Below are 26,329 nucleotides of genomic sequence, written 5' to 3'. Positions count from 1 at the left end.
CCCCCCACCCCTCAGATAGACCCTATGGTCTTCACCACGGTGGAGAGTGCAGTGGGAGGAAGGCACCTGGCCTGCTGACCAAAAGGAGCTCAGAGGAGGTGTTCCCTGATCTGGAGCTGCAAGAGTGAGCTAGACCAGAGGCAAGGGAGGAAAAACACCAGAATTGAGGAACAGGAGCTGCGGAGAACAGAGATGGGAGAGGCAGAAAATGCCCCAGGTCCTCACCCCACGAGCAGCCAGGCCCCTGCGTCCAGTAGTTTAACCTGGATGTAACAGAAGGCTCTCTCTCCTGCCCGCTCATCTCTGTGGCTTCACCGTCACAAGGTGGCTGGGTTTTCTTCAACAGCTGCACACTAAGCCCTGTTGGGCTCTGGGTCCAGAGTTCCAAGCCCTCTGGCTGTGATCTGCCCTGATGACAGGCTCCACCTGTGTTTCAGAATCTCGGCGGAGGACGATCTTCGAGTACCACCGCGTGGAGCTGGACTCACGCAAGATCATCAGCAGGTCGGCTGTGGAGTTCACCCCACTGCCAAGTGAGTAGGAGTCATTCCCGCTGATGGGGGGCATCCTTCCATCTTGGAATGGGCTTTTGAGTCAGACAGGGTTCAGGTCCCAGGCCCACCACTCACCCCCAAAGAGTTGCGGCCACCCAACTTCTCAGGCCTCCATTTCCCATCTATAACACCTCCGTCCCAGAGCCGTGGTAAGGACTAGGGCTGCATGGGTGGAGCTCAGCACGAAATGGCAGCTCTGGCATGGGCTGTGTGTCCCCAGCCTGGGTGTGGTTTGCCTGATATGTGACAGTTAGTGTCATTAACACACACTTGCAACTCCAGTAAGATGTATCGCTGAGAACATGCAGACTAAGCCTCAAGGAAAGGTAATTCAGAAACCGAATTGATCTGGGCTTGTTTCAAAATAAAGAATAAAAAACAGGGCAGGGGGTGTAACTTGGAGGTCGAATGCCCCTGGGTTTCATCCCCAGACCCGCAAAAAAAAAAAAAAAAAAAAAAAAAAAAAAAAGGGCAGGGGTGTAGCTTGGAGGTCAAATACCCCTGGGTTGGACAGGAGGATTGCAGGTTCAAGGCAACCTCAGCAACTTAGCAAGGCGCTGTTTCAAAATTAAAAAGTGTTAGGAGTGTAGCTTGGAGGTACAATGGCCATGGGTTCAAGCCCCAGTACAAAAGTAAATCAATAATAAAAAGTCTGGCATGGTGGCGCATGCCTGTAATCCCAGTCTATGATGGGAAGCTGAGACAAGAGGATTACAGGTTTGAAGCCGGCTTCGTCAACTCAGTGAGGCTCTCAGCAACTCAAATAAAAAATAAAATGGGCTGGGGGTGGAGCTCAGAGGTAAAACGCCCCTGGGTTTAATCCCAGCACTACGGGGCGGGGGAGGGGGAATCAATAGCATGCAGGACATGAGATGAGATTAAGGTCAGTAGGTATCTGAACACCCCGAGTCTCCCGGGTTTTTTGTCCTGGCTGGGGGCTGTAAGTGCCTCTAACACCGCTGGAGTGGCAAGGCCACGGCTCCTGTGTGGGTGCCCACGTGGGAGGCCAGTTGCTTTGTCCCATCAGAACTCCCTGCCTCCCCAGCTTCTCCTTTGCTGTTGGAGTGTGGGGAGGACTTACCCAAGATGTTTCTAGAGGTGTGGATGGCCATCATGCTCTAGGCAGGACCCTCCTTCTAAGAGACACCCATGAACAGAAAGCCTGGGGCGAGGCTGGGTGCCAGGGGAACCCCCCGCGGAACCTGGAGACTAAGAGCTCTGTGTTTACACGACCCTGGTTCAAACCCAGACCTGCCAACCTTAGTTCCATGACTCTCTCCGTTCCCACGTCTGTAAAATGGATATAAGAAGAGCATCTACCCATGGATTCCCATACCATGCGCTGGGCACGCGCCGGGCACACCGGGGCCGTAGAGCCAGCGAGCATGCGGCCCTGCTCACGACAGGCCCTCTTTTTCCTGCCTGTGTCTGTCCATCCGCCCTTCCGGGGCTTGCAATGCCATGGCAGACAAAGGGACACGGGGCCACCAACTGGCTGTTCCTCCCACAGAGCCACCAAAGGTGGCCACACTGTGCCCACGGCAGCCTCTCTCCTGCTCACCCTGGGCTGGTTGCCAGCTGCCATCTTGTCAGGGTTCCATGGAATGGAAATCTTGCCTCCCTAGTTAATGGATTGTGGTATCGTCCATGAAAACGCACAGAGGGAGAAATGCTCCTTACCGAAGGAGCCGGCTTTCCCGTAGTTGGTTGCTGCTTCTTGCTGTTACCATCGTCTTCTGCTCAGCTCCTTCTAAGATGAGCCCGTGTGCTGGGTCCGTGCCTGCCTCTCCTTACAATAATGCATGGCCTTTGTGACAGTTATTTGCCACTCGGAGGTGGTCCGGCCCACTGGGGAGGGCAAGGGCACCGTTCAGTTGCGAGTGAACAACTCTTCGAATCCAGCCCCCAGGCCTCCTGCTCCCCTCGCCCAGCTGCTGCCCCCCATCTCTGTCCCAAGTTCCTCCCCCCAAGGGCCTTCCTCGGCCTCCCTGAGTGATGCCCTCCTCACTCTCCTTCTGCCTCCCTGTCCCCCTTCTTTTGAGTACCAGGAATTGAATCCTTTCTGCCTCTGTGCTATCCCCCCAGCCCTATTTTATTAATTTTTATTTTTTATATGGAAACAGGGTCTCTATTAGGTTGCAGAACGCCTTGCCAAGTTGCCGAGGCTGGCTTTGTACCTGTGATCCTCCTGTCTCAGCCTTCTAATGGGATTACACACGTGCGCCAAGTACTCAGCCAAGTACTGGGATTATACACGTGTGCCACCACACCCGACTTCCTCTTTTATTTGTTTTCTTTCTTTCTTTCTCTTTCCTATCTTCCTTCTTTCTTTCTTTCTTTTTTTTTTTTTTTTTTTTTTTTTTTTTTTTTTTTTGCGGGTCTGGGGATGGAACCCAGGGGCATTCTACCTCCAAGCTATACCCCCAGCCCTATTTTTTATTCTTTATTTTGAAACAGGGTCTCACTGAGTTGCAAAGAGTCTCACTAAGTAGCTGAGGCTGGCCACAAACTGCGATCCTCAGGTCTCAGCCTCCCAAATGCTGGGATTACAAGCATGCGCCACCATGCCCGGCTTGATCTCTATTTTGAAACAGAGTCTTATTAAATTGCTGAGGGCCTCACTAAATTGCTGAGGCTGGCCTTGACCCTGTAATCCTCCTGTCTCAGCCTCCCAAGTACTGGGATGACAGGTGTGCATAGCCCTGAGGTAAACTTGTCCACCCACTGCAGCATCTCTGTCTTTTCCTGCTCGCCTCTGGGTCTCCAGTACCCAGAACACCGGCCCCCGTTAAGTGCTCAATAAATAGCTGCTGACTGAACCTGAATGAGCAATAGGGAGGCGGAGAGCCCAGAAGCAAGTGTGTGGGACTCTGGCCGCAATCACTCCCCGGGCTCTGCCACGGGTAGTGAGGGCCCCAGTCAGCCAGGGAGGGCAAACCAGAACATCTTTGAAAATCCCGTCCAGCCTGTGATCTAGGAACTGTGCCCAGAAGTATGACTTCCCCAAAGTCACACACACTTAAGCACCCTCTAATTTTCCCTTAGACCTCATGACAATTATAAGTCTACAGGGTGTGTGTGTGCATAATTAGTACTGGGGATTCACAATCAAACCCAGGTCCTTCCTTGCACATGCCAGGCAAACACTTCATTACTACTTACTTCCCCCGCTCTTTTTTTTCTTTTTCTTTTTCTTTTTTTCTTTTTGTACTGGGATTGAACCCAGGAGTATTCTATCTGAGCTATGCCTTCACCTCTTTTTAGTTTTTATTTATTTATTTATTTATTTATTTATTTATTTATTTAGCAGTGCTGGGAATGGAACCCAGGGGCATTCGACCTCCGAGCTACACCTGCAGCCCTGGTTTTTATTCTTTATTTTGAAACAGGGTCTCACTGAGTTGCAGAGGACCTCACTAAGTAGTAGCTGAGGCTGTCTGTGAACCACGATCCTCCTGTCTCAGCCTCCAAAATGCTGGGGTTACAAGCGTGCGCCACCATGCACAGCTTTTATTTTTGTTTTGAAACAGGGTCTAAGTTGCTGAAGGTCTTTCTAAGTTGCCTAGGCTGGCTTTGAACTTGCAATCTTCTTGTCTCCGCCTCACAAATTCTGGGATTAGAAGCGTGCACCACCATACATGGCTCTAGCTCCCTCCTTTTTTTTTTTTTTAACAGTACTGGGCACTGAACCCAGGGATAGTCTACCTTCAAGCTACATCCCCAGTCCTATTTTATTATTTATTTTGAAACAGGGTCTCACTAAGTTGCAGAGGGCCTCACTAAGTTACTAAGGCTGGCTGTGAACTTGTGATCCTCCTGTCTCAGCCTCCCAAGTACTGAGATTATAAATGTGCACCACTACACCCAGCTTCCAGCTTTCTCTTTAAAAAATATATTTTTAAAAAATTTTGATCCCGCCGGGCGTGGTGGCGCACGCTTGTAATCCCTGCGCTTGGGAGGCAGAGACAGGAGGATCGCGCAGGTTCGAAGCCAGCCGCGCACGCTGGCTTAGGAGACCCTGTTTCCAAATAAAAATGTAAAAATAGGTCTGGGAGTGTAGCCCAGAGGTAGAAGGGCTTCCAGGAACCCCAGTACCACCAAAAAAAAAAAAAAAAAAAATTTTTTTTATCCCAATCCCAGCATTCGAGAGGTTCATGGTTCACGGACAGCCTCAGCTACTTAGTGAGCCCCTCTGCAACTCAGTGAGACCCTGTTTCAAAATAAAGAATAAAAAATAGGGCTAGGGTGTAGCTTGGAGGTAGAATGCCCCTGGGTTCCATCCCCAGCCCCCCCAAAAAAAATTGATCCCAGTTTGATGGTACATGTCTGTAATACCAGTACTTGAGAGACTGAAGAAGGATCACAGTTTTGAGGCAAGATTCAGTAACTTATTTTAAGACCATTTCAAAATAAAGGAAGAGAAAATAGGGCTAGGGGTGTAGCTCAGTACCATCACCACCACCACCACCACAAAAAACCTTGAGACAAGGTCTTGCTAAGTTGCACACATTGACTTCAAATTTGCAATCCTCTTCTCGTACTCCTGAATAGAAGGGATTGTAGGCATGCACAACCATCCCTGATATATAGTTATTTTTGTTTGAGTATCAGTGTCTGTCTCCTCATATGATTATAGTTCCAAGAAGGCAGAGACCTAGAGCCAGGCGTGGTGGTGCACACTTGTAATCCCAGCACTTGGGAGGCTGAGACAGGAGGATCACATAGGTTCGAAGCCAGCCTCAGCTACTGAGTGAGTCTCTCAATTGCTTAGTGAGACCCTGTTTCCAAATAAAGTATAAAATAGGTCTGGGAGTATAGCTCAGAGATAGAAAAGCAAAAAGGCAGAGACCAGATCTTACCGCAAAACCCCCAGCACCAGCTCAGGGCCTAACCTGACCGCTGTAATGAAAGGAAGGAAGGAATCAGTGCTGGACTCAGTGAGGGTATAACACTGACCTAGAGGGTTCCTGCGAAGTTCTGAAAGGATCTAGAATTCAGGTTTCAAACCCTGCAGAGCCTATGAGGTGCTGCTGCTGAGCGGGCGCTGCCGTCTCTCTTGTAGCTTGCCTGCAGCATCGGAGCTGTGACGCCTGCATGTCCTCGGACCTGACCTTCAACTGCAGCTGGTGCCACGTCCTGCAGAGGTTTGTACCCAGGGTTACACACTGAGTCCCCTAAGCAGAGCCTGGAGGAGGACCAGATGGTGGCAAGGCCCTGCTCCTGGCCTCAGGTCATGGCCCACAGTCTTCCAGCAAGAGGTATCTCTGTCCAAAGCTGCTCTGACCCTTAGGACAAGAATGTCACAGAAGAGCATTTCTCCCTAAGATTTGGGGCTGATCAAGATGGCAGGGTGAGAACTGGGCTGGTACTAGGTTCTGGAAGATCATGAAGGATTCCAGCTGCTGTAGCTCCCTCCTCACACCCAGGAAGGGTTGGTTCATCCTAGAGGAGGGCTTCTCAAAGGGTAGGCTACAGCATGGGTATCCCAGAGCCACCAAGAGTTCCTCTTAAGCATGCATATTCCCAGGCCCTGGCACCAGGATCTCTGGGGGGAATTCAGGAGCCTGCATTTTAACATGGCACCTCATCCCCAAACAAAAGAGAGGGACCTCCAGCTCGGAGACAGGCCAGGAGCCAAAGGCCCACAGCCACTGGGTGAGAGCCCCATGACCCCGAAATACCTCCCCAGGAGCTTTCTCGGGCTGCAGCGGGTTTCCTGAAAACCAGGGTGTGGATGGCTGCAAGCATCTGTGGAAAGTTGGGGGAGGCCGCAGTGCTGGGTTTGCCTGGCCTTAGAAGCCCAGAAAATTGCGGGTGAGATCGCAGTTCCAGGGATAAGGTTCTTAAACCCAACTTGTCTTTCACTCCTCGCTCTGAAATCATTTCCTCGCAGATTGGATTTATAATTCAAGCTCTGGTCTCCCGTCCAAGATAAACTAAGTGGCAGGAGGGGAGGAAGGGACGCGGTTGGAGACGAGGGCTCTCAGCAGAGTGGAAGCCCTAGGAACTCTAAAAGCCTTTAAGGCGATCTCAGAAATTGCACAATTACGGTCTCTGAGTTCCCACACAGCTGTGGCGAAGCTGTCAGCATTTCCTTTGCTCCTTTCCAACATGACTGAGCAGAAGTAGGCGCTCTGGCCTCTACAGGCAGCGGGCAGTGCAGGAGGAGAGGCATGGGAGTATCAGACCTTCCAGGTGTTCTTCCCACAGATAAGCCTTGTTTTTATTTTTTATTTTATTTTATTGTTTTGGAACTGGGGATTGAACCCAGGGGCTTTCTACCTCCAAGCTATATCCCCCAGCCCTTTTTATTTTTTGTTTTGAAGCAGGGTCCCACTGGGTTGCCGAACATCTCACTACACTGCTGAGGCTGGTTTCGAACCTTTCTCAGCCTCCTAAGTACTGAATTATAGGCATGTGCCACGACTCCCGGCTCTGCTGTGCTTTTATTCACTGTCTTGTGAGCTCAGTGTGTTTACCCTGTAAAATGGGCCGTGGCCATGTGATTCAGGGAGATGAGGGAGAGGAACGCATCCTTATTTAACCATGGCAAGTAGCTTTTTTTGTTTTTTTAACAAAGAAGGCAGGAGCCTCCACAGGAAAGACACAAGGCCTCACGGAGAATTTGTAAAGATGTAAAGCCAGGTTCTTTCTTTCTGCAGGGAGCTTTGGGGAGTCCTCTGCACAGTGTGAGGCTCCTAGCATCATCTGCGAGGCTTGTTAGAAATACAGACTCCTACCCCGTCCCTAGTCCACACAACACCTGGGACCAGCATCTCAGAAGTCTGGTTTTTGGATGGGTTTTGTCTTGTGCACAAAGTAGAGCACCACCATGGCAGCACTGGGGAGACGCTCAGGGTGACCTCAGATGAGCCCTGAGATCTTGGGGCTGCTGCCCTGTGACTCAGCTATTAGCATGCGCTGAGCCATGGGAACTGCACCATGAGTCAGACAATAGCACAAGCCTCCAATTAGTGGTTATGCCCCGACTCAGAGACCATGACAGCTAAGGAGCATCGCCCAGCTCAACAAGAACAGGCAGGTCAGGTGGGAAGGGCAGGGCCTCCGCCTCTGCTGTGGCCAAGTCAGTTTCCACAGAGGGACACTCCACCAGAGGATTTGAGGCTGATGCCAGCTGGAAACCACCCTGTCCCCAGACACCCAGGGGCCATCATGGGAGAAGAGACGTTCCATGAAGGGCCCAAGGAGTAGGGCTGGTGCAGTGGGGCCCCCGTGGTTCTCCTCTCTCGTCCCCTGTATCTGCTCTGCCCTCTGCAGCCTCCCTGGGCGGCTCCCCCTCTCTGCCTGGCTGGGTCTAACTGAGACAGTTTCACTTAACCATTATCCCGCGCCAGCCCCCCTCAGCCCACTCTGGAATTGAAGGGTGACCTCAGACCCCAGATTAGCTCAGGATCATGGCCATTGCCTTACCTTTCAGTGCCACTGCAGGCATCCCAGTGTGGGGAGGTGGTGCTGGAGCAGTCTGGCATTCAAGAGGCGCTCAGTAAATGGCCATTTCTCATACCCTTCTTTGTTTGGTTTGGTTTTGCGGTACTGGGATAGAACCAAGGGGCATTCTACCTCCAATCTACATCGCCAGCCTTATTTTATTCTTTTTTTTTTTTTTTCAGTACTGGGGATGGAACCCAAGGACATTTTACCTCTGAGCAGACATCCCCAGCCCTATTTTTTAATTCTTTCTTTTGAAACAGGGTCTCACTGAGTTGCAGAGGGCCTCACTAAGTAGCTGAGGCTGTCCGCGAACCATGATCCTCCTGTCTCAGCCTCCCAGATGCTGGGATTACAAGCATTGGCCGCCACCCGGCCTTCTCATACCCTTCTTTGAATCTGAATTGGTTGGCTCAGGGCTTAGAATGAGATACTTGTAGACCTATATTAGCGGCTCAATTTTTGAAGGGATCAGTCTTTAGCTTCCAGTACCCCCCACCCCATTTTCCATGCCCCAAAGCAGTGGGCATGGAGGGCCTGAAAGAAGGAGCCATCCTTCTGCAGCTCAGGCCCCGGAGGCTCTTCAGAGGGAAGACTGGCAGTCTCTGAAAGGCTTGCCTTGGTCCCACTGGATCTGGGGCTGATGACTGGCAGCCGCTGCTCCAGAGTTAACTTGCTGGGAATCCTTTCTCTGCCCTGGGGGCTCAGGATGTTATTTTCCTATGCAGATGTCCCTGAACTTGAGCACTTTTAAGGAATTCCCAAAGAGCATGTGAGCTTGGTCGGGGATTGGTGGCTTTCCCTGGCACCAGAGTGAAGAATGAAAATCTGAGCATGAAGCTGTGGAGAGCCTATTCTGGCTCATCCTCGTGCCCCCACCCTGTCCCTAGGGAGGTGCTCGGTCTCTTCCAGCCCAGCTGAGCGCTCAGGGTCCTCTCTGGAGATCCTTGTCAGCCAGTTTTTAATCTCGCCCAGCCTCTGGCAGGACCCTCATTTCTGCCCTGTAATGATCACACAGAGACGTCTCAGCTAAATCTGCTACTGCTCACCTCCAGCCCCAGGTCCAGCTTCAAAGTTCAGGCCATTTGATGAGGAAACCTGCGGACGAGCAAGCCTTCCTCCAGAGAGCACAGAGCGTGGGTGGGAATTTCCTCAGTTCGCAGCAGTGCGGTGGTGGCAGAGTCAAGGGGACTTACAGGTCACAGAGGTCATGTTCCCAGCACACACACATCTGGGCAGATGGGGCCTTAGTCCAGGAGAGCCGAGTCAGAAGGAGGGTGGGGATCCACCGACATCTTTCCTTCCTCCCAGGATATTAGTAGCAGGGCAGGATGGTCTGACTCCAGGTCCCAGGGCCACCTCGTGACCAGGGTACCTGAAAGCGGCCTTAGGAAGCCTAACCACTATCATCTTTCACCATCATCAGAGAGCTGTACTGAACAGGACCTTGAAAATAGCATCTCTGCCAATCCCCTCTGATCGCTGACCTTTTGTCCCCTGCAGGTGTTCCAGTGGCTTCGACCGCTACCGCCAGGAGTGGCTGGCCTATGGCTGTGCCCAGGAGGTAAGAGGCAGGAGTGAGCTGCTGCAGCCCCTGTGCCCGGGTGGCTCTTCTTAAAGTCTCTGTAGCCCTTGGTGTCTTTATCCTCTCCTCCATCTAAGATTTGTTTTCCAGACTGCTCTGAGCTGATCAGACCACTCTGGAAGGTCCTAGAGGGCTCTGTGGGTCCTTGAGACAGGAGCTTTGGGTGACTTGGCCTTGAGCACGCAGCGCCGCAGGAACACTTTTGGTCCCTGCAGAGGGTACGTTGGGCATGGCCTCAGCCGTGGCTGGGTCCCCGGGAAGCTGTGTGCCTGCTGACATGAATAGAGCATCTGCTGAGGGGTGAGGAGGGTTGTACCAAGCACCTCCCACGTAGAACCCCATACAGGCTCCTTCTCCCTGCTAGAGTTTCCCAGAATACTCAACACTTTGTCTCTGGATGGGGAGCGTAATCCTCTCACCCTGGCCTAACGCCAACGGACGCGTTCATCCCTGCGTCTCTCTTTGCCCCCTTTCTCTCCCCATTTCTTCTTGCAGTTCAAGCACATTGCTCTGTGCTCCTCTGCACATGCTCTTTATTTATTTAAGATGACGCCCAGCTCCCCCATTGGGCAAACAGGGAAACTGAGGGGTTTGATGACTTGGCCTGCCACTCATAGCTAGAGGCGCTGAGCCTCACCACCACGCACTCACCGTGGTCTTTTATTAAGTTAGTCTGAGTCTCAGTGAGCTGCCTTTTTCTAGTCTAAAAAATAAATAAATAAGCTGGTGTGGTGGTGCACACTTGTAATCCCTGCATTTGGGAGGCTGAGTCAGGAGGATCACAGTTTGTGGACAGCCTCAGCTATTTAGTGAGGCCCTTTGCAACTCAGTGAGACCCTGTTTCAAAATAAAGAATATAAAATAGGGCTGGGGGTGTAGCTCGGAGGTAGAATGCCCCTGGGTTCCATCTCCAGACCTGCAAAAAAAAAAAAAAAAAAAAAAATGTATTCAGGGCCCAGCTCTGTCCGGGCAGCAGCGCTGGGGTCTCTGTTGCAGGCAGAGGGCAGGACGTGTGAGGACTTCCAGGATGAAGACCTCTACTCGGCCTCCCCTGACAGCTCCTTCGGCCCCTCAGATGGCGACCTCACCACCACCTCCTCCTCCCTCTTCATCGACAGTCTCACCACTGAAGGTAAAGCCGGAGGGCATGGGAAGAGCTACTGCCTGGGCACTCAGGGCCCTGAGGGACCATCCCATGGACAAGAATTGCCCTGCCCCTTTACAGAGGGGGGCCTGAAGCTCAGAGAGCTCAGTTCACTAGCTGGTGAAAAGCATAGGCAAGTTTAGACCAAGTGGATGCCACTCACAGGGTGGAACCACTGTGCTGGCCCCGTGGGAGTGTAGCTTGGAGGTAGAATGCCCCTGAGTTCAATCCCCAGTACTGCAAAAAGGAGGAGAAGGAGAAAGAAGGAGAAAGAAGGAGAAGGAGAAGGAGAAGGAGAAGAAGAAGAAGAAGAAGAAGAAGAAGAAGAAGAACAACAACAACAACAACAACAACAACAACAACAACAACAACAACAGCTGGGCGTGACAGCAAATGCTTGTAATCCCAGTACTTGGAGGCTGAGGCTGAGACAGGAGGATCTAGGTTCGCAAACAGCCCCAGCTACTGAGTGAGGCCCACCAAAACTTAGTGAGACCTTGTTTCAAATCAAGAATAAAAAATAGGGCTGGGGATGTAGCTCAGAGGTAGAATGCCACTGGGTTCCAACCGCAGTACTGAAAAAAAAAAAAGAGCTCTTTTGAAGGGACTGGCCATGTGCCATATGGGGTGCTAAAAGTCATGCATGAATCAATATTCAGTCCCCCAACAATTCTCCTGACAATACTGGCATATCTCTGTTTATAGAGAAGACACTAAGGCCCAGAGAGATGGTTGACCTGCCCAGGTCACACAGCCAGGAAGAAACGGAGTCAGGTGTCAACCAGTTGCAAAGCAGCGATCTTTTTCCTTGACATCACTGCCTTGTTTGGATGCTGCAAGAAATGGAAATGGTCTGTGTAGATTCAGGGCATAGGGGAAAATAGTAAAGGGTTGTAAGTGAGGCTAATTTGGAGGTGGCTGCCTGGAATAGCAAGGACCTACATCAAACTCAGGGACCAAGAACTGCTGCTTCCTGGGATTAAATAAAAATGAAGCATAAATAAACCTTGCCCTGAGGAGTTCATAGCTGAGCCCAGGAGAACCTTCCAGTTAAAAGAAGCTCCGCGCAGAGGGGGCAGCCCCTGGTCAGTCACCCCACCAGCTCACCCTATGCTTAGAGGACAGGACATGAGCCCAGCACTGGGCTGGGGGCACAGACACCCCCCACACACACTCAGCTTCACCATCTGACTAAACCCCAATGTCAGAGGCTGGAGATGTGGCTGTGACGGGCACGGAGAGCCCAGGATGCAGCATCTGAGCCCAATTCAAATCTTGACTTGTGAGCCAGGCCTGGTGTGCACCTAGTTGATGGGAGGCCATGATAGGAGGGTCACAAGTCAAAGCCAGCCTCAGCAACTTAGTGAGGCTATTGGCAATTTAGCTAGACCCTGTTTCCAAATTAAAAAAAAAAAAAAATCAGGGCCAGGCATGCTGGCTCATACCTGCAATCCCTGTACTTAGGAGGCTGAGATAGGAGTTTTGCAGGTTTGAGGACAGCCTCAACAAGTAGTGAGACTCTTGTCAACCTAGTGAGACTCTGTTTCTAAATAAAAAATAAAACTGGGCTGGGGGTGTAGCTCAGAGGTGGAATGCCTCTGGATTCAATTGCCAGTACCACACGCGCACACACACACACACACACACACACACACACACAAATGCCGCCCCCTCCAGCGGGCCAGACCACCCATTTGCAGTAAATGCCCATGAACTTACTGCAAAGAGAGACGGGCACTGACATGGAATACAAGAGCTTGTCTTAGAAGGAGCAAGAATTGACAGCTAACGACAGAAAGATGACCACTCAGCTAGGCATGGTGGCACATGCCTGGAATCCCAGTACTTGGGAGGCTGAGACAAGGAGGATTGCAGATTCAAGGCCAGCTTCAGCAACTGATTGAGCCTCTGTTTCCAAATGAAAAATAAAATCGGTTTGGGGGTGTAGCTCAGAGGTAGAATGCCTCTGGATTCAATTCCTAGCACCAGTAAGGAAAGAAAGAAGGAAAGAAGAAAGGAAAGAAGGAAGGAAAGGAGGGAGGGGGGAGGGAGGAAGGAAGGAAGGAGGAAAAGTTGGCCGGAACCTCCCCAAAGCCTCATCCAGACCCTGGGTAACAATGGCCATAACCATTCCACTGATCTTCCTCCTCTGTCCTCTCTTTGAAGATGACACCAAGTTGAACCCCTATGCAGGAGGAGACGGTGAGTATAGACCTGTCTGCCCTCTTCATCACACCCACTGGCTCTGACCCCTCACCCCATCCCATCCTGAGGGCAGCAGGGGCTGGGCCTTCCAGCAGGCAAGGTGCAGGAGCCAGCCTCCTGCTGGGTGGGAAGGGAGGCAGCCTGGGCACAGGCCGCAGATTGAAGGAACTGGTCTACCCAAGCCTCTTTCTCATGCAGTCACTATCCTGAAAGGGGCAGGAGTCAGCTGCCAGGCCTCACCCTCTGCAAGGGGGAACCCAGGTGCTGTGACATCAAGTTCCCTACTGGGTTGACCCCGGGAGCACTGGGGAGTTGTGCAAAGTCTACAGGGTGCCACAAGGTGGGATTCTCCCAGTCTAGGGAAGCCGGGGAGGGACGCTCTACAGGGATGGCGGGCACTTCTCCCTCACTTCGCTGGAGGCCACCACAGCCTGGGGCTGGTTCTCCACTCCCGCAGGGGAATGTTACCGGCAGCATGTTTGATGCATCTCCCACATGTTTGATGCATCTCCCACCAGAGGCTGAGCCGTTTCTCTTCTCCAGGCAGCAGAGGGAGGGAGTGGGTGGGGACCGCACCACTGGCTCGCTTGTCAGCCAAGGTCAGCGGGTGGGACCTTCAGGGGTGCTGCAGGCTGCGAGCTGTGTAACCTCAACTCTCCCTCCTGTTGCTAGGCAGAGGCAGTAGCCACACAGCTGTTTCTCTCTTGAGTTTCCTCTGCATACAGACTGCCCAGCATAGAACAGGGATGGGAGGAGGATGCTTTTGACCCCATCTAACAAACATCCTATTAAAGCCCTGCCCCCTGAGCCTCCCCTCTCACCCACCAGCTGTGTAAAAAGGGTTCCCTATTTCTGTTGCTGATAATACATGCTCACAGGCTTCTATACCTCGTTTTCTCCACTCTGCTTTCCAGTATGGTGCAGAAGCAGATAGCAAACCCCTTCCCCACTCCAAACAAGGTCAGGGAACTGCTTGGTGTGGCCCTGAATTTGTGTGTCCTTGGGCAAACTGCTGAACCTCAGTTTCCATTACTTTAGTCTTTTTTTTTTTTTTTTCTTTTCTTTTTCAGGTCTGGGAATGAAATCCAGGGGCATTCGACCTCTGAGTTGCATCCCCTGCCCTAATTTTTATTCTTTATTTTGAAACAGGGTCTCACTAAGTTGCAGAGGGCCTCACTAAGTAGCTGAGGCTGTCCGTGAACTGCAATCCTCCTGTCTCAGCTTCCCGAATGCTGGGATTATAAGTGTGCACCACCACGCACGGCTTACCTTAGTCTTATAAGAAAGAGTGGAACTGGATGAACTGCCAACTATACAGTCTAGAGAAAGGACTCCTTGGGATGTATTTCAAATCCTTGGGATGTTTTCAGAGCATGCCTGCTGTCTTATTAGCTTCCAGAGGACCTAGTTCATTCCATAGAATTCAACTGTGGGCCCACAGTGAGTCTGAGTTTTTTCTAAGAGCTGAAGACACAAAGATGAACAAGACCCTAGCCCTGAGCCAGGCGCGGTGGTGCTCCCCTGTAATCCCAGCACTTGGGAGGTTGAGACAGCTTTAGCAATTTAGCAAGACCCTCAGTAATTTAGTGGGACCCTGTTTCAAAACAAAAATTAAAAAGGGCTGGGGTTATAGCTCAGAGGTAGAATACCCCTGGGTTTAGTCTGCAGTTCCACTAGAAGAAGGAAAGGAAGAGGAGGAGGGAGCATAAAGAGGAGGAGGAGGAAGAGGAAGAGAAGGAGGAGGAAGAAGATACAGCATTTAATCTGGTAGTAGACAGTGACAGGTAAAAACAAGTATAGTTGCAGCATGATGACCCGTGCCTGTAATCCCAGTACTTGGGAGATTGAGACAGGAGGATTGTAGGTTCGAGGATAGCCTCAGCAAGTAGTGAGACTCTCACCAATTTAGCAAGACTCTGTTTCAAAGCCTGGTATGGTGGTGCATGCTTGTAATCCCAGCGTTTGGGAGGCTGAGACAGGAGGATCGCGGTTCGCGGACAGCATCAGCTACTTAGTGAGGCCCTCTGCAACTCAGTGAGACCCAGTTTCAAAATAAAGAATAAAAAATAGGGCAGGAGGTGTAGCTCGGAGGTCGAATGCCCCTGGGTTCTACCCCCAAACTCGCAAAAAAAAAAAAAATAAAAATAAAAAAAAATAAAGACTTTTAAAATAAAAATAAAATAGGGCTGAGAGCATAACTCCGAGGTAGAAGGTAGAATGCCCCTGGGTTCAAACCCCAGTACCACAAAAACCAAACAAACAAAAACCCAAACCACTATGGTAATTTGCCGTCATAAAAACTAACACTTAATGACATCTTACATGGTGGGGGACATGGTCCTCAGAGCTTGACATAAATTATCTCATTTTAATCCATGAGGTAGTTATTATTCTTGTTCTACAGAGGTGATAATAGAGACCCAGAGAAATTAAGTAATTTGCCCAAGATCACACGAGTAAGTGGCAAAGGGTAGATTTGAACCCAAGCAGCCAGATTCCAGATCCCAAACTTTTAACCATCACATGCCCTTTGTGAATTATTCCTTAAAAATGCTTACGTGACACAGGTGTCAGGGAGAACTTCCCTTATGATCCATATTAGACATTTGGACAACTTTTAAGTGACTTTGGGAACCCACCTGAAAGGTGCTAGGGGCAACCTTAATGCCGCATGTCCACTGATCCCACGAATCCTGCCCACCTCGTCATGTTTTTGATAAGTGGACCCAAAGGTTCCACGGGCTTTCATCTCTGGGACTTGGTCAGGTCCAGGATTCCATGGCCCAACCTTCCCTACTTCCCTACAGTCCCTTCTTGCCCTGATGATCTCTCCACAGACCTTCAGGACAACCTGTCCCCGAAGACACAGGGCCCCCCCGTGCACCTGGGCACCATCGTGGGCATCGTGCTAGCCATGCTCCTGGTGGCGGTCATCATTCTGGCTGGGATCTACATCAACGGCCACCCCAACTCCAATGCCGCGCTCTTCTTCATCGAGGTCAGTGGAGAACTTGCTCTCAGAAGCCAACCCGTGCCTACCTCTCCCCATCTCATCCCTTGCCCGCCACACACCGGAGGAACCTTCACCTCTGCATCCAGGCACATCTCCCAGGGTGGCACCCTCAGAGCCCATCACACCAGCATGGGCACCTTGGCCCTGTCCCTGTGGAACAGTCTGTCTGCTTCTATTCTCCATTTGTGAAATTAGGAAAGCCTCTAGTGGAAAGAAAGCCAAAAAATGCTATTAAGTGCCTGTTTGGTGGCCAGGTAGCCATTTCCTAATGATTTATGTCTCTCATGCCCCAGTTCCAGGCTCAGGACTTTTCCAAAGCCATAATAGAACCAAACTGTTTTCTTGCTTCTGTGGGCTTGTCGATGACCAACAGCAAGCCAAAGTAATAACGGGCGCTGTGCTCTCTGGAAGTTTTAGTGGAGGATGCGGCAGTTTTGAACGTCCCAGAATCCTGAAGGACCAGCCCAAGGGCAGCATGGGAAGTGAGGCTCAGTCCTGTCACTCTGAGCCAGAGCTCAGCAGCTCCCACCCACAACCTTCCACTCTCAGCCGGATTAATAGCTTCCAGAGGATCTGGTTTGTTCTATGGAATTCGACTGAAGACCCACAGTGGGTCCACCTTTTTTTTTTTTTTTTGCAGTACTGGGAATGGAACCCAGTGCTTTCTGCCTCCAAGTTACATCCCCAGTCCTATTTTTTTTTTATTCTTTATTTTGAAACAGGGTCTCACTGATTTGCAAAGGACCTCATTAAGTAGCTGAGGCTGTCCAGGAACCCCGGTCCTCCTGTCTCAGCCTCCCAAATGCTTGGATTACAAGCGTGCACCACCATGCCGGGCTCCTGGGTCCACCATTTTTGCTAAGATCTGAGGACACAAAGATGAATAAGACCCTGACCTTGCCCTCCAAGGGCTCTCAGTCTGGTAGTGCCCTTTGTAAATCCCTTAGAAGGCTAGCCGGGCGCGGTGGCGCACGCTTGTAATCCCAGCATTCGGGAGGCTGAGACCTGGAGGATCGCGGTTCACGGACAGCCTCAGCTACTTAGTGAGACTCTCTGCAACTCAGTGAGACCCGGTTTCAAAATAAAAACTAAAAAATAGGGCAGGGGGTGTAGCTTGGAGGTCAAATGCCTCTGGGTTCCACACCCAGACCCGCAAAAAAAAAAAAAAAAAAAAAAAATCCCTTAGAAGGAATTATAGAAGCTGGGCACGGTGGTGGCTATAATCCTAGTACTTGGGAGGCCGAGATAGGAGGATCTCAGGTTTGAAGCCAGCCTTAGCAATTTAGCCAGGCTCTTAGCAACTTAGCGAGAACTTGTTTCCAAATAAAAACTCAATAGGGCTGGGGGTATAGCTCAAAGGTAGAATACCTGTGGGTTCATTCCCCAGTAACCACACACATGTCATGGTATCAGAGAGAACTTTTCTCATGATCCTTGTCAGGAGGATCATTTCAGAGGTTTTCCAAAGGGCATAGTGGTGGCCCCTCTGGAACCTCAGTCTCCTCCACACAGGTCACGAGCCCTCTGACCTAATTACCTGAGGCCTAGGTGGTTCCTTCTGCTGTTTGTTTGTTTGTTTGTTTGTTTGTTTTGTGGTACTAGGAGTGGAACCCAGAGGCTTTCTACCTCCCGGCTATCCCCCCAGACCTAATTTATATTTTATTTGGAAACAGGGTCTCACTAACTTGCTGAGAGCCTCACTAAGTAGCTGAGTCTGGCTTCGAACCTGCGTGATCCTCCTGTCTCAGCCTCCCAAGAGCGGGGATTACAAGCGTGCGCCACCACGCCCGGCTTATTTATTTATTTTTACGGTACTGGGGATGGAACCCAGAGGCATTCTACCTCCGAGCTACACGCCCTGCCCTATTTTTTTATTCTTTATTTTGAAACAGGGTCTCACTGGGTTGCAAAGGGCCTCACTAAGTAGCTGAGGCCGTCCACGAACTGCGATCCTCCTGCTTCAGCCTCCCGAATGCTGGGATTACATGCGTGCGCCACCACACCCGGCTCCTTCTGCTTTTTAAATATGACCCCATTTCCTACGGTCCTAACAAGTCTTTCTGAAGTCTCACCCCACTTGGTTATCACCTGGGAACTGCAGATCACCAGGCTGTGGAGACTCCAATGGGTTAGTCTAAGGTGGGCTCAGGAATCTGCATTTCACTGAGCCCCAAATTGCCTCTGAGGCAGACTGTCTGGAAGGCTATCTTGGCATTCCACAGCCTCCCTGATCACTGTCACCTGTGACCCATTCCAATGCTTTCTGAAGTTTCAGGTCTCCACTCTTTTGCTGAAGCTTTTAGCTGTGCATTCTGCAGTGAGGGTTGAAACAGCCTCCTCCCAAACCCTGGCAGGATTCCCCTTCCCATGGTTGAGGCGTCATAGCAGAGAGTCTCCTAGGGAGAGTGGCTCTGACTGTCATCTGGCTTCCAGAGGGTACCTAGGGCGCCAGAGCCCTCGACAGAGACAGTCTTGCTGTCACAGGAGAAGGGCTGATTCCATGAAGGCTCCGGAGGCATTCCAAGTTGTAGAGAGGGGAACGAGACTCAGGATCGGCCCTTGAATTAGGTGATGGAAAAGAATTTGCGCATGCACCAGAGACAGAGATATATTTTTAGAAAAGCAAGAAAAACACATCCAAGGGAAAATGCAGCCCACCTTCAGAGTGAGAGACACATTTAGGGGGTTCACAGCTCTTCAATTTTTGTGGTACTGGGGGTTGAAGCACCCAGGAGCATTCTACTTCCCAGCTATACCCTCAGCCCTATTTTATCTTTGTTTTGAAACAGAGTCTTGCTAAGTTGCTGACAGCCTAAGTTTCTGAAACTGGATTCAAACCTGTGATCCTCCTGCTTCAGCCTCCCAAGTACTGGGATTACAAGTGTGAATGCCACCACACCCAGCACAGGTCTTTTTTTTTTTTTTTTTTTTTTTTTTGGTACGGAGGTTGAACCCAAAGGTATTCTATCTCAAATTACACCCTAACCCCCAACCTGATTTTATTTCTTATTTAGAAACATGGTCTTACTAAGTTGCAGAGGGCCTTGTTAAGTTGCCAAGCCTGGCTTCAAAACTTTGATCCTTGTGTCTCCGCCTCCCAAGTACTGGGATCACAAGGGTATACCATCACACCTGGCACACCCGTTCTTTTAAAGGAAACTTTCAGCTGAGCACAATAGCACATGCCTATAAACACAGTACTCTGGAGGCTGAGACAGGAGGATCACAGGTTTGAGGCCAGACTCAGCAACTTAGTGACACTCTGTTAAAAAAAAAAAAAAAAAAAAAAAAAAAGCCAGGCGTGGTGGTGCACGCTTGTAATCCCAGCATTTGGGAGGCTGAGACAGGAGGATCGCAGTTCACGGACAGCCTCAGCTTCTTAGTGAGGCCCTCTGCAACTTAGTGAGACCTTATTTCAAAATAAAGAATAAAAAATAGGGCTCAGAGGTAGAATGCCCCTAGGTTCCATCCCCAAACCTGCCCAAAATAATCCAAAAATAACTAACTAAATAAATAAATGACTTGGGTGTAGCTCAGAGGTAGAATGCCCCTAGGTTCTGTCCCCAGTATCCCCCCAAAACTAAAAAAAAGTAATAAAGGAGACTTCCATGAGGGGCGCGTAGGAGGAAGTCTGTGAGGATGACATCAGTCTAGTGTCACCAGCTGACTTGGGGTGTCTCAGTCACCCCCTAGGTCCTGAGGGGCCTTCACTATCTTCTCAATAGGGTTATTTCTTTTATTTCTTCTGCCCTGTCTCCTGGGCACTGCCCATGGGGGTGGGGTTCCCACAGAGAGTCACTTCCGCTGACTCTGTCTCTGTGCCCCCCTGCAGCGCAGACCTCACCACTGGCCAACCATGAAGTTCCGCAACCACCCCAACCACTCCAGCTACACGGAGGTCGAGCCCTCGGGCCACGAGAAGGAGGGCTTCGTGGAGGCCGAGCAGTGCTGAGGGTGCCAGGCGAGAAGACCCCAGGACGGCAAAGAGGACGAGTCGCAGCTAAAAGGAGAAGTGACTTTTTTTCCTCTGCGCGTGCTGGGGGGCTGGGCAGACAGCGGCCTAGGAGCTGTAGTTTAGTCCTTATGTCCAGATAAAGAGGGCACAGAACAGCACCAGGTGGGGCTTCTCGAGGAACAGTAACAAAATCTCTGCCGTTTAGATGGTTTAAATGCCCTCCGGGTCTTTCAGCAGTCTACTCTGTGGTTGGCCCAGAGCCACCTGCTACCTGGAGTTGCCTCGTGCCTGCCCAGGCTGCCTGAAGGACACAGGCCACCAGAAGTCCAGGCTGGGGCTGCTGCCTCCCAGGGTCCATAGACTCAAGGGCTGGTCCTCATGGGTCTGGAGGCGGTGTGCTTAGCCCCCTCTTCTGTGGCTCTGGGAGCCTGAGGAGGGGTTTTCTTCCTCTGGGATGTCCCAGCCCTTGGGACAGGTTGTCACAAGAGAGAAGCCAAACAAGAAGAGAGAGAGAAGTTGTGGGGAAATTTGTAGATTTTTTTCAGGCTTTGCTCACTTCCCTTGCTCTTTCTGTGGAGACCCAGGACTTCTGCGTGTGCAGCCTGTGACCCGGGCATTACCCTGGCCTGCCGCCTCCCTCCACCTGGCCGCTGCGCCCTGCGCAGCAGAGGAATTCGAAGGTGACTCCTTCTGGTGACAGGTCTGGTGTCTGTTTTACCCACTGGCCTGTTCTTCAGTCAGTGCCAGTAAGCACTTCCAAAGGCACATCTTACCTGGTTCCTATTTTGCCTCCTCTGAACTGGATTTTTATACCCAGGGAGGACAGACAAGGAGGCTTGGGGTCCTGGAGACCCACTCAGCAGGAGCTTCTTCAGTTGGACCCCAGTGAAAAGCGAAGCTGCCAGGGCGGTTGGGACAGAGGATGCTGGCCTGGAAGAGAGGGACTCTCAACACAAGACCTTGACCCAGAAAGTCGCCTCGATCTCCCTAGCTCTGCTAGAAGTTTTGGGGGAAGGGAGTCCAGGCTCCCAAACTTAGCCTGGTTTGAGGGGACTTCTGTCTCAGTGATGAACTCGGGCTGCTTCTGAAGGGCATTGGAAATTCAGATCTAGAGCGCACCCTCATTCAAAGTAAAAAATATAGCAGCAATGTTGTCGCAGTCTCCACTTGGTCACAGCCCTTTGCGCCTGTCACAAGGGATGCTGCAGAGGAAAAGTTAGTTAGAATACCAGGCGATCGGTGCAGGGAAGGGCAGGCCATCGGCAAATAATCAGCCCCATCCAGAGCCTGGACTGACGCGGTTTTTCAGCTGCTCCACGGTTTATCCACAGTGAGGACACTGATGACAAGCAGAGTCATAAACGTGCTGGATCTCAGCTCTGCTTCTCACAAACCAGAGGAGGGTGAGCTGGGGGAGAAGGGTGGAAGGGGCGGGGGGTCAGGATTTGAGAAAGAAGAAAGACAGTGCAGCGAAGTAGAGCTCTTTGCAAGCTCCAGAAGACAGAGGATCTATAACAACTCTCATGTAAGTGACCCGGCACCTTCTCGGGTGCCTAACCAGAAACGCCCCCACAACAGCTATGGGTCTGAAATGGCCAGAGGAGAAGCTCCTGCTATAGCCAAATGCAGAGGAGAGGACAACACCATTTGTCCCACTCCCAAATTGTAGCACACTTCTTCCCAGCTGAGCTCATCAGCCAACCTTTCTGAATTCCTGGAAGGGAAAGAAGGCTGAGAGTGGAGAGGGGGGCAGGGATGCTGGAGACCTCAGCTGCTAACCTCAGCAGGTGCAGAAAGGCAGAAAGGAAGCTCAGGATTCGCTGGTCCCCGGCAGACCGGCCTGCCTGGCAGTGGCAAGTCAGCGGTGAGGGCAGAGGAGCTCTTTGGCAGCAGGCGGCCTTGTTTATTTACAGCAGAAAGAACTAAAGATGTGTCACTGAGAGAGGCCTTGGATGTTAACAGCCCTGGATTTCTCAAGTCGACCCACTTAGACCAAGATTCCCAAGAAATAGCCAAGGACCTCACAATAAATGCCGGACCCAGACTATCCTTAGGGTCTCTGATGAGATAAGTGTTTGTTACACAGACCCAGGAGTTTAACCCCAAGAGTGACAGCAGGTTGACTCGGTAGTGAGGGTGAGTGCCGGACTTGCTGTGCTTCAAAAGTGAGAAGCCCGCACCCATAATCCCAGCTACTTGGGAGGATGAGACAGGAGGATCCCAAGTTTGGAGCCAGCCTGGGCATCTTAGCTAGACCCTATTTCAAAATAAAAAATAAAATAAGGGACCAGCCATGGTGGTGCACACCTGTTTTTTCAGTACTTGGGACAGAAGGATCACAGGTTCAAGGCCAACCTCGGCAATTTAGCTGGGAGGCGCCTTCTCTATGGAGTGTACGTAGTGTTTTTGATATCCAGGGGTTTAGGGTCCATGAAAGCACATGTTCATCACTCAACAAGAGGTCTCTACTCTGTGAAACTGGACTGGGAAGTTGTCCATCTTGTTCAGACAGACTAGAGAGTCCTAGGAGGCTTTTTTTTTTTTTTTTTTTTTGTTCCAGGACCCTTAATTAAGCTAACTCACCCATCCCTAGATCTGTGACCTTGTCCAGTAAGGTCCCTGGGGTTTCTGATTCTAAAACACAAATCCTGTGAGCCCAGCCAACAACACCTACCCCAGGGCCCAAGCTTGACTAGAAAGCTTGGTGCTGGCCACCTCCCTCCCTCTGGCCACAGTCAAGTATCACCAGCCCACCCCGGCAGGCCCTGCCCCTCTGGAGGCCTCTCATTCAGGTTTCAGCCTGGAGCCTGCCATCAAAAATTCTCCTCAGTCACAATTACAGGTTCTTGATGGACCTATGAAAACAATTTGTATGAGCCAGATGTGGTGGCAGACGCCTATAATCCCAGTACTTGGGAGGCTGAGACAGGAGGATCGCAGGTTCAAGCCAGCCTCAGCACCTTAGTAAGAGCCTGCTTCAAAATGAAAAATAAGCCTGGCATGGTGGCGCATGCTTGTAATCCCCGCATTTGGGAGGCTGAGACAGGAGGATCGCGCAGGTTCGAAGCCAGCCTCAGCTACTTAGTGAGGCTCTCAGCAACTTAGTGAGGCCCTGTTTCCAAATAAAATATAAAATAGGTCTGGGAGCATAGCCCGGAGGTAGAAAGCCTCTGGGTTCCACCCCCCCAAAAAATAAAAACAAAATGAAAAATAAAATAGGGTTGGGGGTATAGCTCAGAGATAGAATACCCCTAGTATTCGATCCCTAATACCAAAAAAAAAAAAAAATTGTTTTACCAAGGCTCCCCTGTATAATATATCCCTCCCTGTGTGTGTGTGTACGTAAGCACACCCACATGTATTTTATTTCTAAAACTTTGGACATAGTTGTAGCTATGCTCAGCCTTTAGCTTTGTTTGTTACATTAAGACAATGGCAAAAGCCGCCAGCCAGCCACGTGCTCCAGGCACAGCATCTGCCACTTGAGCTGGGCATTCATTTGGGTGCAGGCTGGGCGGAGACTTTTCCCCAGGTTTTGGAACAAACTTGAAGGCTGGCAGGAGGCAGCGCTCAGGAGCTGCACCTAGATCCCGGGCAGAGAGAAGCTACTCCAGAAGCCGTCACAGGTGAAATGCAGCCGTCCCTCTCTCCCAACAAAAACCTACCTGAGTTTACAGCGCACCTGGCAGGACTGGGGCTGAGGCACCCCAGCTGTCCTAAACACGATGTGTTCGCATCTTTCACGTGGATTCTCAGTGTTGATAATAAAAGGGAATAATCTTTTACAACCGCTGCTGTGTGCAAAATGCAATGAAAGGACTGGAGGTGCACGTCCCTTGGTCTTGACATCTTCACCAAGGGCCTCCCCGGGAGCACAGGAACAGCCCCTGGCCCACCACAGGTGGCTGCCTTCCCCAACCTCCTGCCCCGGCTCAAACATCTAGAGAAGCAACCCCAGCTGTTGAGTTTGTAAATCCCTGGAAGTCACCTTCATGCGTTTTTCATCTACTATCTAGAGATGCAAAATAAATCTGAGTTGACATGCTCACGTTTCTGGACGCTTTCCTTTGTTTTTTATTACTGTGTGTGTGTGTGTGTGTGTGTGTGTGTGTGTGTGTTTCTTTTGCTCACAAAACATGACTTAGCAAACCAAAACAAAGAGAAAAAATTTGAACTCCTCACAGCCAATCCACGATGCCAAATTTCAGGCTCCAAACCAGCCTATTTATAAATAAACACGCCATGTTTGCCAGATAAAGAGGAACGTGTTGGAAGGTGCCGAGCTACACACGAAGGCAGAAGGCGGAAGCGTGGGCTCCGGTCTTGTCCTTGAGTAGCTGCGGGACGTGGGTCAGGCCACTGAACGTCTCTGGGCCTGTTCCCACCTCTGTGAGATGGGAGGGCGCCAGACTAATAGGCCCCGGGTAGGACCTTCCCCTCGTGTTTGTTTTCAGTTCATGCACAACTTAGAGCATCCTGCTCTCTCCCATTATCCTGACGGGGTGGCCCACTTGCTCGAGGTGGCTCTAGACTCTCTTGTTTATAATGCTGAGAGTCCTGTGCCGCACAAGTCTGCTAGATCTGGGGCAACCAGGGGCATGCTATCCTTGGAGCAGCTCTCCCATCCCATGGGCTGAAGAAATAATCTTAAAAATCTTAAGCATTTGAGCACTGTACAATCTAGAGCCTCACTATTCAAAGTATGCTGAGCTGGGTGTGGTGGCACAATGCTTGTAATCCCAGTACTTGGGAGCTGAGATAGGAGGATTTGCAGGTTTGAGGTCAGCCTCGACAACCTAGTAAGACCCTGTTTAGAAACAAAAATAAAAAGGGCTGGGGATGTAGCTTGGAGATAGAATGCCCCTGGGTTCAATCCCCAGTACCATGAACAAAGTGTGCTGAGATGCCATGAGCATCCCTGGGGCTAGCTGGAAATGTGGGGCTCAGGACTACCCTCCCCAGACCCACTAAGTCAGGACCTGCATTAGAGCAGCCCCAGGTGACCCACAAGAAGTGCTGCCAGGAACGATTCTACCTGCAGGACTGCAGCAGGCTGGGGAGACACTGCTGCCCCATTTCCCAGTTGAGGAAACTGAGTTTCAGACTTTTATGTTGTTTATTTATTTATTTGCTGTATATCCATTAAGCCTTTACCATGTGCCAGCCCCTTTAAGTGGCTTGCTAGTAGGTGGCAGAGACAATCCCCAAACCCAGGTCATTCTCTGCATACTGTGGGGCGACGCCAGGACCCCGTGGCCACAGTTTAATATAGAAGCAGATTGTGGATTCTGACAGATTCCTCTGGGCCTGTTGAGACCCTCGACAAGATGGATAGTGATGACTTCAGATCTCACCCTTGGCTCCCGAAACAATGAGCTTAACATCTGTTTATTTGCGCAGCCACATGAGCTGGCGGAAGTCCTCACCTGCTGCCTGCTCCTCCCAGGGGAAGAGCCAGAGCCGTTTCCCTTGCTGAAGGGAAGGTGACAGAGTACTTCATTTCTTTTGATGGGGTTGGAGATATATTTTGGTGAGAAGGGAAGGGAGACTCTTCACTTGAACTGATAAAACAAGGAGAAATTCCTTGCGGGGGGGGGGGGAATCGTTTTTTCTAATGTTTTGTGCTATTTTTACATTTGTCCCTTATGCCCATGGGTTTCTTTCTTTTTTTTTTTTTTTGGTTTGTTTTTTTGCTTTTGCAGGTCTGAGGATGGAACCCAGGGGCATTCGACCTCCGAGCTACACCCCCTCCCCTATTTTTTATTCTTCATTTGGAAACAGGGTCTCACTGAGTTGCAGAGGGCCTCACTAAGTAGCTGAGGCTGTCCGCGAACTGCCATCCTCCGGTCTCGGCCTCCCAAATGCTGGGATTACGAGTGTAGGCCACCATGCTTGGTATTGGTTTTTGTTTTTGTGTGGTATTGGAGATTGAGACCAGAGGGATTTACCTCTGAGCTACACCCCCAGTCCTATTTTAGTTTGTTTATTTATTTGTTTGTTTATTTATTTATTTATTTTTGCAGTACTAGGGATGGAACCCAGAGGCATTCTACCTCCAAACTACACCCCCAGCCCTATTTTTTAATTCTTTATTTTGAAACAGGGTCTCACTAAGTTGCAGAGGGCCTCACTAAGTAGCTGAGGCTGTCAGAGAACCTTGATCCTCCTGTCTCAGACCCCCAAGTACTGGGATTACAAGTGTGCGCCACCACGTCTGGCATTTATTTATTTATTTATTTATTTATTTTTGAAACAGGGTCGCACTAAGTTGCAGAGGGCCTCACAAGTTTGCCAAGGCTGGCCGAGAACCTGTGATCCTCCTGTCTCAGCCCCTCAAGTACTGGGATTACCAGTGTGCACCACCATGCTCAGCTATGCCCACCATTTTCCCACAAGGCTGAAAGCACTGAAAAAAGAGGTATCT

General features: G+C 50.6%; 1 protein-coding gene across 1 annotated transcript in view; it reads left to right on the top strand.

Moving 5' to 3' along the window:
• PLXDC1 (plexin domain containing 1) overlaps positions 1–19,902 on the top strand; it is a gene marked incomplete at both ends in the record, with an annotated part of 60,873 nt that extends 40,971 nt beyond the window's left edge. Inside the window, 7 exons of the mRNA XM_080713535.1 lie at positions 438–533; positions 5,617–5,698; positions 9,507–9,567; positions 10,585–10,720; positions 12,899–12,934; positions 15,775–15,935; positions 19,783–19,902. Coding sequence (XP_080569661.1) covers positions 438–533; positions 5,617–5,698; positions 9,507–9,567; positions 10,585–10,720; positions 12,899–12,934; positions 15,775–15,935; positions 19,783–19,902 — 692 coding nt within the window. The remainder of the gene's footprint in view (positions 1–437; positions 534–5,616; positions 5,699–9,506; positions 9,568–10,584; positions 10,721–12,898; positions 12,935–15,774; positions 15,936–19,782) is intronic.
• Between the last annotated feature and the right edge of the window lie 6,427 nt (positions 19,903–26,329).

Source organism: Muscardinus avellanarius (assembly GCF_963383645.1).
Source record: "Muscardinus avellanarius genome assembly, chromosome: 16".
In the NCBI taxonomy this organism is placed as follows: domain Eukaryota; kingdom Metazoa; phylum Chordata; class Mammalia; order Rodentia; family Gliridae; genus Muscardinus; species Muscardinus avellanarius.
The sequence above is the reverse complement of the archived record's forward strand: the minus strand, read 5'-3'. Positions and strand labels throughout refer to the sequence as shown.